General features: G+C 43.7%; 1 protein-coding gene across 2 annotated transcripts in view; it reads right to left on the bottom strand.

Annotated features, from left to right (window-relative positions):
* The window catches only part of NALCN (sodium leak channel, non-selective), a 436,823-nt gene that overhangs the window by 37,295 nt on the left and 384,807 nt on the right, over window positions 1–14,721 (bottom strand). For both annotated transcript variants that reach the window (XM_075562611.1, XM_075562612.1), the window contains 5 exons: window positions 14,543–14,663; window positions 14,314–14,445; window positions 12,150–12,317; window positions 9,264–9,368; window positions 4,667–4,773 (listed from right to left, as the gene is read on the bottom strand). In XM_075562611.1, coding sequence (XP_075418726.1) covers window positions 4,667–4,773; window positions 9,264–9,368; window positions 12,150–12,317; window positions 14,314–14,445; window positions 14,543–14,663 — 633 coding nt within the window. The remainder of the gene's footprint in view (window positions 1–4,666; window positions 4,774–9,263; window positions 9,369–12,149; window positions 12,318–14,313; window positions 14,446–14,542; window positions 14,664–14,721) is intronic.

The following is a 14,721-nucleotide window of genomic DNA, read 5'->3' as shown; positions in this document are numbered from 1 at the left end:
CAATGGGCCATCATCACGACATCTAGCCCACCGTAGAGTATCAATGGGCCATCATCACAACATCTAGCCCACCCTAGAGTATCAATGGGCCATCATCACAACATTGAGGACTACTGTATAGAGTAGGCCTCCTGAAACCTGTAGACCTTCTGTTTCATACTTTCTTTTGCAAACTCATTTGTCAAAATCTACCACGTTTGAAGGAGAATTGGGTTCAGTTTTTTCCTACTACTTTTTTTTAATACCAGAAAAACATTCAAGAGATCTACCATGATAACTTTTTGAATTCTTACACCACATAATCCAAAACAAAAAAATAAAACCCATTCCTAGCAGGCTGATTTAGACGCACAGCACCCATGAGTGCGACGGGGCCTGCACGTTGCATGCTCTTCATGGATGTGACTTTCAGAAGCAAATGGTCAGACCTTTCTCCCGTGGTGCCTATGAGTAGGTTCAAGCTCTGTTATTTGAGCTTGAACCAATACCCCTGATACTAACTAGATGAGGTCTAATAAAACAAACAAACAACAAAACTGGAGCTGACTTACCCTTAAGGATTAAAAGCTTATTGGTGGAAATGCTTTCTATATAGTGCTGAGTATCCACTCACAAATTTACATTCTGAGTTTCCTATAGAATTTATGTATGAAAGTATAAGTACATTCTATAGGATTTTTCTAAGATTACTTTTTGAGGGGGTGGTTGAATTACATTAATAGTAGACAGAAGTATAAGGATTATATAGATTTTCTTGAATAAGATTTTTTTTTATTATGTGATGCAGCTCTCAGATCTGATGTAGAACTTTCTTACTCGCACACTTTCTTTATGGAAAAGTGCATTTCAATCTGAATTCGCAGCAACCCAAACTACTTTCATGTTCCACATCCTTTAGAAGATAGATATGTTAAAAACAGACTTTTAGGCTAACCCAGGGAAAAGAAAATGTAGGCCCATAGAATTATGGAGTTGGAAGAATATCTGGCACATTTGAATGAATTTTTTTCAGCTTTAGTCATATGAGATGGAAAGGTTTAAGCTTCCTTCATAGCTCCAGAGCCTGTGTGTAAGTCTCTCAGTCTTCCTCCCCTTCGAGCGCTGTGTTCTTCATAGAAGCCAGCTTCTCTAATTACAGACTGAATAAGTACGGTGAGAGAACACAACCCAGCCACACACCTTTCCTCATTTTAAACCTTGTAATATTCCCTTATTCTGTTTGCACATCTGTCTCTTGATCCACGTACAAGTTCCACGTGTGTCCAATGAAGTATTCTGTAGCTCCTATTCTTCTCAAGACTCTCCACGGTCTGTTAGGATACACACTGTGAACCTGAGTCCCTACACAAGTTTTATATCCTTCGCCCTACAATGTATCTCAGAAGGACTTAAAATCACCTAGTGGTGAGTCTCAGGTGAGTTGGAGGCATGCTTAAGGATTTAGCCATGTTAGCATTAAAGTCCTTAGCACGTCATATGCAATAGTTTTAAGCATTTTTCCATTTGTTGTTCACTAGAGTTCAAGCTTCTATGGGGCAGGGAGGATGGCTTGTTCATGGTTGTATGGTAGTGTCAAATAGAATATCTGACATACAGTAAGCACTCAATATTTATTGCAAAACTGAATCCTTTGTTGTTTTCTCTCATGCATGCTACTTTCCTATAATCCAGACTTATATTTAAACCCAAACACAACATTTATATTTAAGTGATGTATTTAATCCTTTGAACTGAGGTAATTATTTTCTCGTGAAATCTGAGTTTTTTATTTAGAAGGAAATAAATAAATTCGCCTTAAGAGAACATATAGAATCCAACCTATGTACTCAGTTAGATAATGCATACTTATGTCCTAATTATAATTATCAAGCATTCCTCTAGGAAAATTCCCAGATATATTATTTTGTTAACCGTAAGGTCTTATTTGCCAATTTGAAATAACAAAATCTTTGATTTATAAGTCTTGAAAAGCTGACTGAAAAAGAAAAAAAAAGCATAAAATATATCACGGTAAAGTTAGCCTTTAGCTGATGGAGGACTTTGATTTCACCATCACTAACCCAAGTCACAGTATCTTGAACAAATGGAAATGCACTGCAATGATGGCCAAGGACTTCGCTGCAATTCCCTTCTAAGTTACAAATGTTTTAGAACTCGCATTCCTTACACATAACACTACGTTTCCATGAATAGTGATTTCAAAAACATATTGGTGGTTTTCCAGAATAGGTTGCATAACACGGGCCTCCCTGGAAGCAGGTTTAGTTTTCTTCCCACAGTGTCCATGGATGCTTTCTATTATCCTTTCTGACATCTTGGTGAAGTCCTAAACCCTTTTGCTCATTTTCAGTTATACATGTAGTCCAATTCTAAAATAGCCAGTTCATATAAAATTAAAATTTTTTTGTTGGGGGGAGTCCTTATAATCAGTAGAGTGATCCCAGGGGCTCAAGCCTGACCCCCTACCAAAAGGAAGGAATATGGGGTTCTCTCTCTTCAGGCCACCGTCTGATCTCGCGTGTTGGATATGAGGTATACTTGGGGCTGCTGATACATCCTACACGAGTGGAAGCCAGTCACTGGTGCGCTCAGCAAGGTTGCTCTTTCCTAGAGTGCACTGAGTGTTCCTTCGCAGCATGTGAACCGTGTGAAACTCTCAGCTCCCCTTTCTGGAAACCCACTCAGCACAGGCTTTTTCAAGGAGGTGAGAAACCATTAGTGAGATGACGACCGTAAGGTCACACAAGGGTCAAAAATACCACTGACCGTGCAGATGAAGATGGTGCAGGACTGGCTGGCATTGCAGCCCGATGTATGGGGCCCATCACGAGTCGGAGCTGACTCTGCAGCAGCTGACATCAAAAATGACCCCCTTTCCCGGAGGTAGCCCTTTGCAGCAGGGTACCACCAAGACAGTTCACATCAGGGACCTAATAATCACCTGGCCCTCAAAGTACACCAAATAGCCCTGCCTTGCCAGGTGGTGAAGATCAGCTTGCCCACTGGCCTGCCACTCTCTAAAGGTTGTCTGGTGTGGTCAGAGAAGTGCCACCAACCTTTCTCCACTGGGAAGGAAGGGGAAATGCTACAGGATTGTCCTATGAATTCATTTGTGTCAGCAACGTATAGCTGAATGTACTTCCCTTTTACGTGAACTGGAAATGGAGGATCGAGATGGGTAACCTTAAACGATATATTTTGGAATGGGTTTAATTGTCCTTTTTAGCATATAAAGATGCATTATCCCCTAGTGTCCTCGACTTTAAGTCTTAAGCCAAAATTCCCAAACAGCGGGGGAAATCTCTTAGTGTTGCAATACAAATAAAACATTCATGGTACTATTATGAACTTTCTTCCCACAAGAACAACCTTTCTATGCTTCCTTATTTTTTTATTTTCATGTAAATGGAATTATTTTTCTAGTTGGCACTGAACTGAGGATACACCATGGATCGGATTACTGTCTTCCCCAATTCAAGCCAGACAAATAAATCTAACCTTTTTGTAAAATAGATTTTAGGTATTTTTTAAAACTGAAAGTCAACATAAACTCTGTACATATTAAAAATGTGTTTTACAATGAGATGTTTCTTTCATACCAAAGCAAGGTGATGAGTGCTAGAGTACAACCGAGTGAAATGTTATTTCCTTTAAAGACTATTATGATGTTCGGAAGAGAATATTACTTGTGTAAAATCAGGGTTGTCCTTGGGCTTTGCTCATTCATTGTTGTAAGAGGTTAGAACAATGAGATGGAAGAAATAGGAGAAAATATTTGAAAAGAAAAACTAGAGAGAGCCAAGATTAAGAAAGAGAGGGAGCGATCCCATGAACTTGCTGCACACACTGCTCATCGGTGCAGATGATCCGGAGATCCTAGTCATGATCATTATTAGTAAACGAGATGAGACTGCAGGTACAAGTGTGTCTAGCTTTGAGAAAGACCCTTTGGAACGCTGGTTTCAGTAAACAACGAATTTGAAGTAGTCAACTGTCACAATAAATCATTCGCCCTTGCTGGTCTCTAGTACAAATCAGCGTAAGTGGATTTCCAATCACTTTATGATGCGGTGCTCCCTACAACTCTGATGAAGACATCAGTTCCTTTCCTACAATTAGAAACATTTTCATCAGGACTAATTTAGTTTGAATTTGAGCAAACCCCCTCCCTTTCTTTTGTAAAGTTGTAAAAACTTTGAAGGCCATTTGACTCTGCCTTGAAAGAACGAGAAAAATACTGAATGCATCCTTGACTTCAGGTCCCAACTTGGACCATAATATGCCACTCGTCCTCTTACTAACTTTTGCATCACATGGGAATTCAGTGGTGTCGTGGGTAAGTAATCAGTTGCAACCTGAAGATCAATGGTTCAAACCCAGCAGCCTCTCCATGGGGGCACAACATGGCAGTCCACGTCTGTAAAGATTGACAGCCTGGGGAGCCTGCGGGAGGGAGCTCCTCTCCATCCTATGGGGTCGCTGACTCGATGGCATGGGGTTTTGGTCATTTTGTGCTTTGATTTTTGGATTTATATTACTTAAAATAATTTAATATTCCTTCACATACTCTCTTTTTGTTTCACGCCACGTGACTGTGATTTACAACTGTTTCTTGATAACGTGGACATTTTCCAGGCTGTCTTTTCTGAGACGGACATTTGCTTACCATACACGGGGCACCCAAAATCCAGGCTTTTTCTCTCCGGGTTTTAATTTTAAATTTAAATTCTTGGACACGCTGACATTGATTCTGAATATGCCGTTACAATCTTCCTAAAGTGGAGGGAGAAACGAGAGAGGGAAAGTCTGGTCAGAAAATGAACTCAGAGAAGATGCAGGACCGAACACAGCTCTTCCAGAGACCAACGGCAAATCTTCCAATAATTAACCGGGATGGTCTATCAGCCACCCAACCAAGAGCAAGGAAAACGTGTGTGAAGATCACAGCGACACTGGCAGATGGAAATCAGTGATGGAAATGACATGAAGCGACTTTCTCGTGTTCGGTCTATGAGCTTCTTGCGACTCGCTCTCTTCCCACCACAGTTTGTCTTTCTTCTTCCCTTCCCTCTGCTTGGCAGGTTTGTTTCTGCTCATTCATCGCAAATTCCACCTCCGTAATAAAGCTTTCTTAGACAGAACAGCACTCCTGGTAGAAGCGAAATTTCTCACAACTGAAATCAAATATCATTTCTGCTTCCCTTTTGCCCTCTTACCATGGGACCACACACCATGATGGCTCCGTGTGGAACGTATGTTCTGATTGGACAGCGATCACTGCAAAAGCGGCCACGGTGATCTATTTATCCATTGTCCTGTTCATTATTTTTCTCTTCCTCTTTATACCATTCCGCATGAGGCTGCCTTGTGCTGAACTGATATTTAACAACTGTGTGTCAGAGGAAATCTGCATTTGTTCATAAGGTCTTGAGCATGCGTTTCTGGGATCCAGTCTCTTATCTAGAGTGGTCTGAAGAAGTCTTCTGGGTAAATTTTAAAAACGGGAGCAGACATCTCACAGCTGGAAAACACAGCGCCTAAAACTTACACCCCTTTCCAGGTGCACCAGAGGCCTCAGCTAGCAGGTATCGGATTTCCTCTTTTCCCTGCCTTTGCCTCTTCTTTAAGAAAGAGGGGCCTCTGCTCTGGATTAGACCTAGTATCCCTTTGATCCGTGGAATACTCTTGGCCTTTTATAGTCACTTAGATTTCGCAAGACCTCAGGCCACTCTGCCACCGTCTTTCAGATCATTCTGCTTGCTCTGTGATGGCTTTCTTGCAGGGCCATCCTAAGAGCATCTATCTGGCTTACATTGTCGTCCCTCCCCCACCCGCCCCCATCATCAATCTCTAACTTGGGCTGGGCTTGAGGAGATAACATAACATCCCAATGCTCTCAGGCCATTATTAATATCCTGAGTCACCCACGACTCCTAGGAGGCTGGTTCTTGAAATGTGTTATTATCTTTCTGACCTCTTTTCAATGTGGATCTAAAATAACTCTTCTTTCCTTTCAGAGGCTTGTGGACTAAATGCATCGGCTCCTCTTACTCCCTTCACTGTCTTATTTGAGTCACTGTGACCTTGATACCAAGTTCCCAGTTCTGTCTTCTCAGGGTCCCAAGAACCTCTGACGAGAGCCCTTGAAGCATGCAGCAACCTACAGTTGAAGGAAATCGCAGCTAGATGGTGCCTCGTGAACTCACCCAGGCCTGCCCTTCTCTGCCCCTTCTGCCACCCCCAGTCTGAATTCAGTTGGTAGTGGACACAAATGTTACCTGGTAGTCTTACCTACTAGGGAACTGATAGCGTGTATAATTAGAAATCTAAAACTGTAGGAGGTTTTAGGTGTGTAGACTATCGACACGAGGCAGCCACAGAGATCAGCTCTATTTGCCTCTCCAGAGACATGCATTTGATTTGATTTGAGGCATATTTACTTGGATGGAAGCGATTATACTCCAGCTCATTTATAGATCACCAGTGGTTGATTCTCTGCATTAGCCTACTGATAGGGTAAGATCTGTAGGAAATGGCACACTGAATGAGATGGCAGAAATCGACTACCAACCAGACCGTTTGCCCCTTTCTCCAGAGAACAGCAGCAGCCCACTCTCCAGCTGCCACCCACGGAGCTCGGAGGTGCCCTGGGCTACCCAGGAGAATGTGGGGAGCGCCATGTGCCACTTCTGGGCTAAGGCCATACGCATTCCAGATAGGGCTGGGTCTCTGTTCCTATCTGCCCACTGCACAGAGGAAACTCTGAGGACGTAGCCAAGGATGGAGACATGGATAACAAAGAACCCGGATCCCTGGCTGGTCCTTTAGGGGACAAGTGGTCAACCTATTCCAGATGTAATCCACACACTTTACTATGTGAAGCCACTTCAATATCAAGATGTTATAGAATTGTAGCTAGTATGGATTTACTAAATATAAAGAGAAAGGCCATACTGGAAAGCAATTTCAAGCTTGGACCTTTGCTTTGGTTATTGCTAATTGTCTTGACGGGGAAAATTGTGGACAGCTGGGAGCCAGTGTGAGGCTCCTGCCATTTGTTTCCTAATGAAAAGGATGTGGAAAGCGAATAAGGAATAAAACGTGGGAAATGGGGAGTGAAGAACAAACTTTGCTTTTGTACATTTTGTTTGGTTGAAAATAGGAGATTGGCTGATGCTGACTCGAGTCTGAAGCACCAATGAGGACTGGATAGGCTGGGAAAGATGTAAAGGGGGTATTTCTGAAGCTCATAGCGATAAATATCTGGAATCTTCCATGTGACTGTGCTGAGGATGTCAACAGTGGACTGACAGTGGAATCAGACAGAAGAATAGTTGGTAATGGGGCCGGCCCCTCAGGCCTATCTTACATCATGCCAGTGTATTGCATTCTCGTCTTGGAGCACAGGGCTGTCCCTCTTTCCCAGTGGAGATATAACGCCCTCCTCTTGGGTGGGATAGTGTCCTGTTCCCTTGGATACTCATGGTTTTTTCCCCTCCATTTTAGTTGGCTACCATAAGTATCCCTGGGTTTAGTCTGGCCCCTGCCATACTACCTGGTCCTCACCCCAGGATGCATGCATACAGTAGCTTCTGCCCTAAGCCACTTTTGCATTTTTTTTAGCTTGCCTCAGTGGACAGCCCCCTGCCCCCCAGAAGAATTAACTTCAGAGGAAGTACTGAAGCTACAGAGATGCGTCTGATCAGAGCACACAGGAGCAAACTAAGTGGGAGGGAAAAGAGTGAAACACACTCTGGCCCACCAAGCCCTGAGGACGATATGCAGCCAATGCACAGAGTGGACCATAGGGCCGGCCCCACCATGAGACAGGACCCATAGCACCACGGGGGACAACACTGGATACATGGCTGGAGTTGTGCCCGTCCTGAGCCCACCACACCAAGGTGAGACACTAAGGGCATACAGCAGAGCAGCAAAGGTAGCAGAGCAATGAAGCCCCCAGGGAACATCAAAAATAGACTGTGGGGCCAGGGCATGGCACCCCATCAGACTCGACTGGAAAACACTCATAGACCTTGAACTATTTATAGGCTTTTCTTTCTTTCTTTTTTTTTTGTTATTGCATTTTTGTTGTTGAAGCTATTATTTTATTTTCTATTGTTGTTTTGTTTTGCTCAGTCTTATATTTGTGCATATTGTTGTCTCTGCATGTTTATCTGGATGGGATAGGTGGGATAAACAAGCTGGAAGAGAGAACAACGGGACAACAGTTCTGAGGGAACATGGAGGGAGGGGGAAGAAGTACGTGTTAACAAACCCAGGGACAAGGGAACAACAAGTGACTGAAAATAAATGGCAAGGAGGGTGTAGGGCTTGATCAAGAGCAATGTAACCAAGAGGAATTACCGAAACCCCAATGAAGGCTGAACATGATAGTGGGACAAGAGGAAAGTAAAAGGAAATAAAAAGGAATGATGTGAATTAGTGGGGGGAGTGTAGAGTGGAGGTCCAAAGCCAATTTGTAAGCAATTGGATATCTCCTTACAGAAGAGTCTTGGGGAGAAGACGGGCCGGTCAGGGTACACTATAGCACCGAAGAAACTTATAGCTTTCTTCTGGTTCTTTAATGCTTCCTCCCCCCCCCCCCCAGTATCATGACCCTAATTCTATCTTACAAATCTGGCTAAACCAGAGCATGTACATGGGTGCAGATAAGAGCTGGAAGCACAGGGAATATAGGACAGATAAATTCTTTGGGATGAATATTGAGAGTAGCCATACGAGGAGGGGAAGGGGAAAGTGGGGCAAGAAAGGGGGACCTGATCACAATGACCTATTTATAACCCACTCCCAGGGGGATAGGCAACAGACAAGGGGGTAAAGGGAGGCATCAGACAGTGCAAGACATGAAAAATTAATAACAATTTATAAATTATCATGGGTTCATGAGGGAGGGAGTGGCGGCTGGGGGATAAAAAATGAGGAGCTAACAGTAGAAAGAAAATGCTTTGAAAAATGATGGTGACAATATATGTACAAATGTGCTCGACACAATGGATGGATGTGTGGATTGTGATCAGAGTTGTACGAGCTCCCAATAAAATGATTTTTTTAAAGAAAGAAAGAAGAATAGAAGTCTTGTGATCTATTTTTAACCTTTCTTATCCATCCAGCAGAGATCTGCTGCCTGGTTGAAGTAACAGGGGTTCCTGGGAAAGTTTTGACAGGAGGTGCTCAACTGACCCTCCATGGTCAATGACACCTGCATTTTTATCCCAAGAGACAGAGAGAAAAAAACTTACCCTTCTAATAATATTGGGGTCATTGCACTTTGCCAATTTCCCAGCAAAGAGTTGAACTCCAAAGCTCGCGAAAACAAGCATCAAAGTCAGCAAGAGGATGGAAACCTGAAATAAATGGTGCAACCGTTAAATGTCTGGTTAAAAACCATGGGTTCAGATGCACAGGGATACAAACCGGACCTTGCGGACGGCACTGAGTGAAACGCATGTTTTCACATCAGATCGTTCAGCGTCTTCACCCCAGCTCCTGCAGCTCATCCTGCTGAAATGTCAAGTCAAGGGCATTAACAATGGGCTTAAAAACTCGAAACAAATGCCTGTGGTTTCATGTACAGAAGTGGGCTGAGACAGCTCAGAAATGACTTTGAATCTTCTGGTTTTAAAATCAACTTTGCTCTCTCATTTAATGAAACTAAATAACACATGTCCAAGTATAATTTTTTTTTCTTATTTCCTCAAAATGGGTCTGTATTCCTGCTGGCAGAGTGTGGAGGAAAGGCTCAGAGACAGTGCTTTCCTGTGCGGGCCGCCGTGTCACGCCCAGAAGGAAGCTGGACATAAAATGCCACTTACTCGGGCGCCCTCTGCTGGCTGAGGAATCTCAGCTCCTCCAACTGTACCAGATGAATAATCTAAACACACATCTTGAAGAGACTCATATTATCCCTAAACGTCCTCTGGAAAGAGGAACAAATTCTCTTTCTTCTAAAATTGGTCAGGAGTAAAACGATGCATAGAGAGTAGCTGTCCTGTGACAGTCCTTTAGTTCCAATTATGGGAAAAGTCTGGGTGTTAGGTCTTTTAGCTACATTTATGTGAAACTTTAGAACACAGATTTTTGGGCTAGTGTTGGTGATCCCATGCCTCTGACAACATCACAAACTGACTTTAAAATACATTCCAATCAACTTCGGTACAGCTATTCTCTCCCCGAGGTGTGCTTCTGTAAAGCAAGATATTAAGCAAACATATGTAAATTAATTTGTGTTTGTTTGCTTTCCTCCCCAAAGAGGATGCTCATCAATAATAAAAAGAATCCTTCGACCGGTCCTTTGTAACGCGAACCCGGTGATTGACAAATGTCTTCTTCTTCTTCTTCTTATCCACAGTCTCTTTCCTCGGAGACCCTAAACCTTACATGTAAGTGTCCATTCCTGTTCATGGAGGTTTCTCTGAGTAGGGCATTCCTGCACCTTCTTCTGTTGTTTCATGTTGACACTCTAGGGCTTAGAGCAGTGGTTCTCAAACTTCCTAATGCCAAGACCCTTTAATAGATACAGCTCCTCATGTTGTGGTGACCCCAATTATAAAGTTCTTTTCATTGCTACTTCATCACTGCAATTTTGCTGCTGTTATGAATTGGGTGACTCCAGTGAAAGTGTTGTTCGACCCCCAAAGGGGTCACGAGCCACATATTGAGAACCGCTGCTTTAGAGCCAACTTCCATGCAATGGGCTTTAGAGCCACACAAATTCAAATGTCTGTGTGCGCCAAATCCATTCCTTCCTAGCCACATTTGTGAAGTAGATGGTGCTGAACCTTCCTCTCCTCAATTTCCAGGTGGGAGAACTAGAACCCTGAGTAGAAATTAGGCTCAAAAGGCGGCAATTAAAGCATCAGCAGACACTCTCTCTGTGGATTCTTCTTTCAATTGTTTTCCACAATGCTTTCTCTTCCGTTTAGTCAGCGGGTTCATTGAATGAAACATACTGGTAAGTCATAGTACTTATGGGGAAGTCATGGGGAGGCTTGCAAAAGTTATAGGCAACAGAGGCAAACACTGTCAACGCCCACAGTTCTGCAATAGTGGTGAACCTATGAGTTGATGCCTGGAGAGACGGGTGGAACTGGTACAAGAGAGAGTGGATGTGTACTCACAAATATACATAGATCTGCCCGAGGAGATTGATATTTGCGTATTTGCCTTGACTGTAAATATATCCATGAATGTCGTGGAGCATACAGGGACAAAGTTATGAGAATGTCGTAGGCACAATGAACCACCTTGAGTGACAAAGTCATTGGGCCTGGGGGCTTGGGACCCTAGTCTTGGGGGGCACGACTGGCATAGCACAGTTCACAAAGACAATGATTTGCGATGTACGTTGCTGAATAGGGAGGGGCTCTTCCAACCTTGTGAGAAGCCATCTAATGCGCATGTATTTGTCTCTCCCTAGCCAGGGGAAAGGAAAACGCTGCAGAGAGAGACCCGTGGAAGCAGGTCATCCAGTGCAATACTAGACCGTACCAACGCCAGTCTCCCAGCCCAGAGATCTGAAGAACTAGATGGTTCCTGGCTCCTAAATGCTCTGAAAAGGGTCACGTTCAAAGGTCCTGGAGAGAGTAGGCAAACAAACAAACAAACAAAGAGCAGAACTCAAAAACATAAAAGAAACCAGGGTAACTCATTGTACAGAGACTGGAGCTGCTCCCAAGACTACAGCCTGCCCTTCAGGTTTGGACTTGAACTCACTCACTCACATTTTGGAAGAATCAATCACTTCAGATAGAAAGGAGCGCATGAACCGAGGACGGAAGAGGAGAGGAAAGAAGGAGGGGGGTGGAACAGGAAATTCTGGAGGGAGGCAGGATAAGTAGTGGTGCTTGGAGAGGGTTGAAACGGAAGCCGTGAAACACAGTGTGGACAAATGGTTGCATGTAAACCCAATGGTCTGCTTTGTCCTCCTTTACCCAAATCATAATGCAAACTACAGAACAAAACAAACCCCCAAAGCACCCACAGGTAGGCATGTTGACTACGCGTGCTCTCTTGGTGCCTTCGTACCCTCCGGCCATAAATATGACAGTCGACTTACTTGACAACCAAGCCTCAGCTTGCCCAAGCGGGTCTTTCTGAACTGGAAGAGATAGGTCATCGCAACGTACCAAAAAAATCTCCTTGAAGCCACTGAAGAGTTCTCGCACGACTTTCCTCATCTGGGGCACCAGTTTGAAGATCCGGAGGGGGCGCAGGCACCGCAGCACCATCAGGAGCTGTGCTCCAGACTCAGCAGGCACGTGTTGAGGCATCCAGCAGAGAAAGATCAAGCTCACCTGCAGGGACAGCAGCATCGCTGGCATTGATGCCATTTACTTCTATTGTCTACAGCTCCTGGCAGACAACTTGCTTTGCCTTTGCCTTTGGCAGAAGTTTCTAGTGTTGTGGAGGGCGACGATGAGCACCTGCCAGCCACGGGAGGTCTCTTAGGTTTTAAAAACTAAAGCCAGGCTGTGGCTTTCCCAGGACACAGGAAGCAGTGTGCCCCGTCACACGCAAGGAGTGGCCGCGGGAGGCTCAGTGAGTGTCTGTGTATCAGTCAGTGCCTTCTCTCTCCTAACTCCCTCCACTGGAGGCGCAGCAATGTCAACAGGATTGGACCTATTTTCCTCGAGGTTAGTAAGTCTGGCGCTGTTGTTTTTAAATTAACTTCCTGTTTCTATTGTTGCAGAAATAGCTATAACCCAATATTTGCCAGTATGGCCCTTTACACAGGCACAATCTAGTGACCAGGTGACCTGTGCAGTCACTACTCATCTGTTACCAAATTCCATCACTGCTTGTGCAAGTTACATAAGTCCATGTCAATGGACATAAGTCCATGTCCATGAAGATATAAAAAAAGTGTAGCAGTGGAGTCTAGCCTGTTGGCAGACCCTGGTTACTCTCAGCGCCCTGAAGATGGGTCCACTGCTGTTGGATCCACAAGACTTTGCACCCATTGGCCTGTGAGCTTCCTGCATTCTGCATCATTGCATGTGGCTGTGTGAGTCTGAAGAAACACTTATGGACTAGTATTGGACTTATGGACTTGATTTGGACATGCTGGGATGCTTTCCTGATACATAAAACTTCTTGCTATGAAGCTCTTTATCACACTTACATGAGTGTCACTGTTTCTCTAGTGAACCTGGTCGAATACACCACTGATCGAAATACACCGCTTCCTAAATAATGATTCCCCCACCAGCCTCCTCCTCCCACCCCGGATAACTATGAGCCCATTTTTGTTTCTACACATTTGCCGAGGCTAGCTATTTCCTATGAGAGAGGTGGTGCTGTTTTATTAATGATAGGAAACATGTTATGTGCTAATGATCACATTTTCAGTGTGGATATTGTGTCTGAAGGTTAACTGACTTCATCCTTTCTTGAACATACAGGAAAAAACAAATCACATTTCTCACAGACCCTCCAATAGTCTTACAACTTATTTTGACTGAGCGGTTGATTATGTGTTCACTCACTGGCTGCCATGGAGTCGATGCCAACTCATAGCAACCCTAGAGGGCAGGGTAGTATTCCTCCTGCGAGTTTCTGAGATCGTAACTCTTTACAGGGATAGGAATGGCTGTTGGTTCCAAACTGCTGACCTGGTGGATGACAGCCCAAGGCCTAGCCACCTCCCCACCAGAACTTCTGGTCAGCTATTAGGATGAGGTATCTTGTTTACTGAAGGAATGAGGAGAGAAATCACACCTACATTCACTTTCGTTTCCTTTCAATAATAAGGGGAGAGTCCTGGTGGCCCAACGGTTAAGGACCCAGTTGTTAACTGAATGGTTGGCAGTTTGAATCCCCCCTCCCCCCTGAAGCTCTGTCTGCTTCTTTAAGATTATAACCAAAGAAAACCTTGGCGACAGTTCAACTCTGTCAAATGAGGTCTCTATGAGACTTGACAGCATGAATAACAACAATACGGAGTTCATCAGTCAATGATACAATTATGTGATACAGTTTTTCTTATTCTTTTGGAATATGAGTGACACAAATTCTGGGGTGTGGACTACATTTATTATTTTAGACCTTCCTAGTTATGCCTTACTTATACCTGAAGTTGTAGTGGATGTATTTGGACAATGTAACTCTTCATTGCTATTTATAGTGCTTTTTAATTTAGATTTTACATAACTCCAACTTATTTGCATCCAATCCACTACTCAAGGATTCAGATATCTAAACCACTCTGACCCATATTTATGATCCAAATGGCTCCCTTCAAATTTCACAAGACAACTATGTTTTACATGCAGGAAAGAACCAAGGACTTACAAGATAGATAAAGATGTCCATCACGCCTCCAAAGTCCCTGATGACAGCTGTCGGAGTGAAAAATAAGCCATCCGCCATAATCTTCAGATTAAGCTCAATGCTCATGAATATCACAAACACAAACTCAGCAATCTGAAAATGGGCAAAAGTCAGATTGGTCCGAATGAACAGAAAAATTGTAGGTCAGGGCTTTCCCTTGTAGCTGTGAACTGAGGCTTAACAGCTGTACCTGCAAAGTAGGTGCATGCATGACTCTTCGGAAAGGGGATTCAAACATCATGGAAATGCAGGAGCAGATGGTCACCACAATCATGACCCAGTCCAGGTAAGTAACCAGTCCCAGCAAATCACTGCCAAAGACCAAACAAAAATGAGATGCACAAAGGGCCTAGAAAGAGCCGCTAAGGG

This window comes from Tenrec ecaudatus, chromosome 11 (assembly GCF_050624435.1).
Source record: "Tenrec ecaudatus isolate mTenEca1 chromosome 11, mTenEca1.hap1, whole genome shotgun sequence".
NCBI lineage: Eukaryota > Metazoa > Chordata > Mammalia > Afrosoricida > Tenrecidae > Tenrec > Tenrec ecaudatus.
Note: the sequence above shows the minus strand (reverse complement) of the source record. Positions and strands in the feature narration are given on the sequence as shown.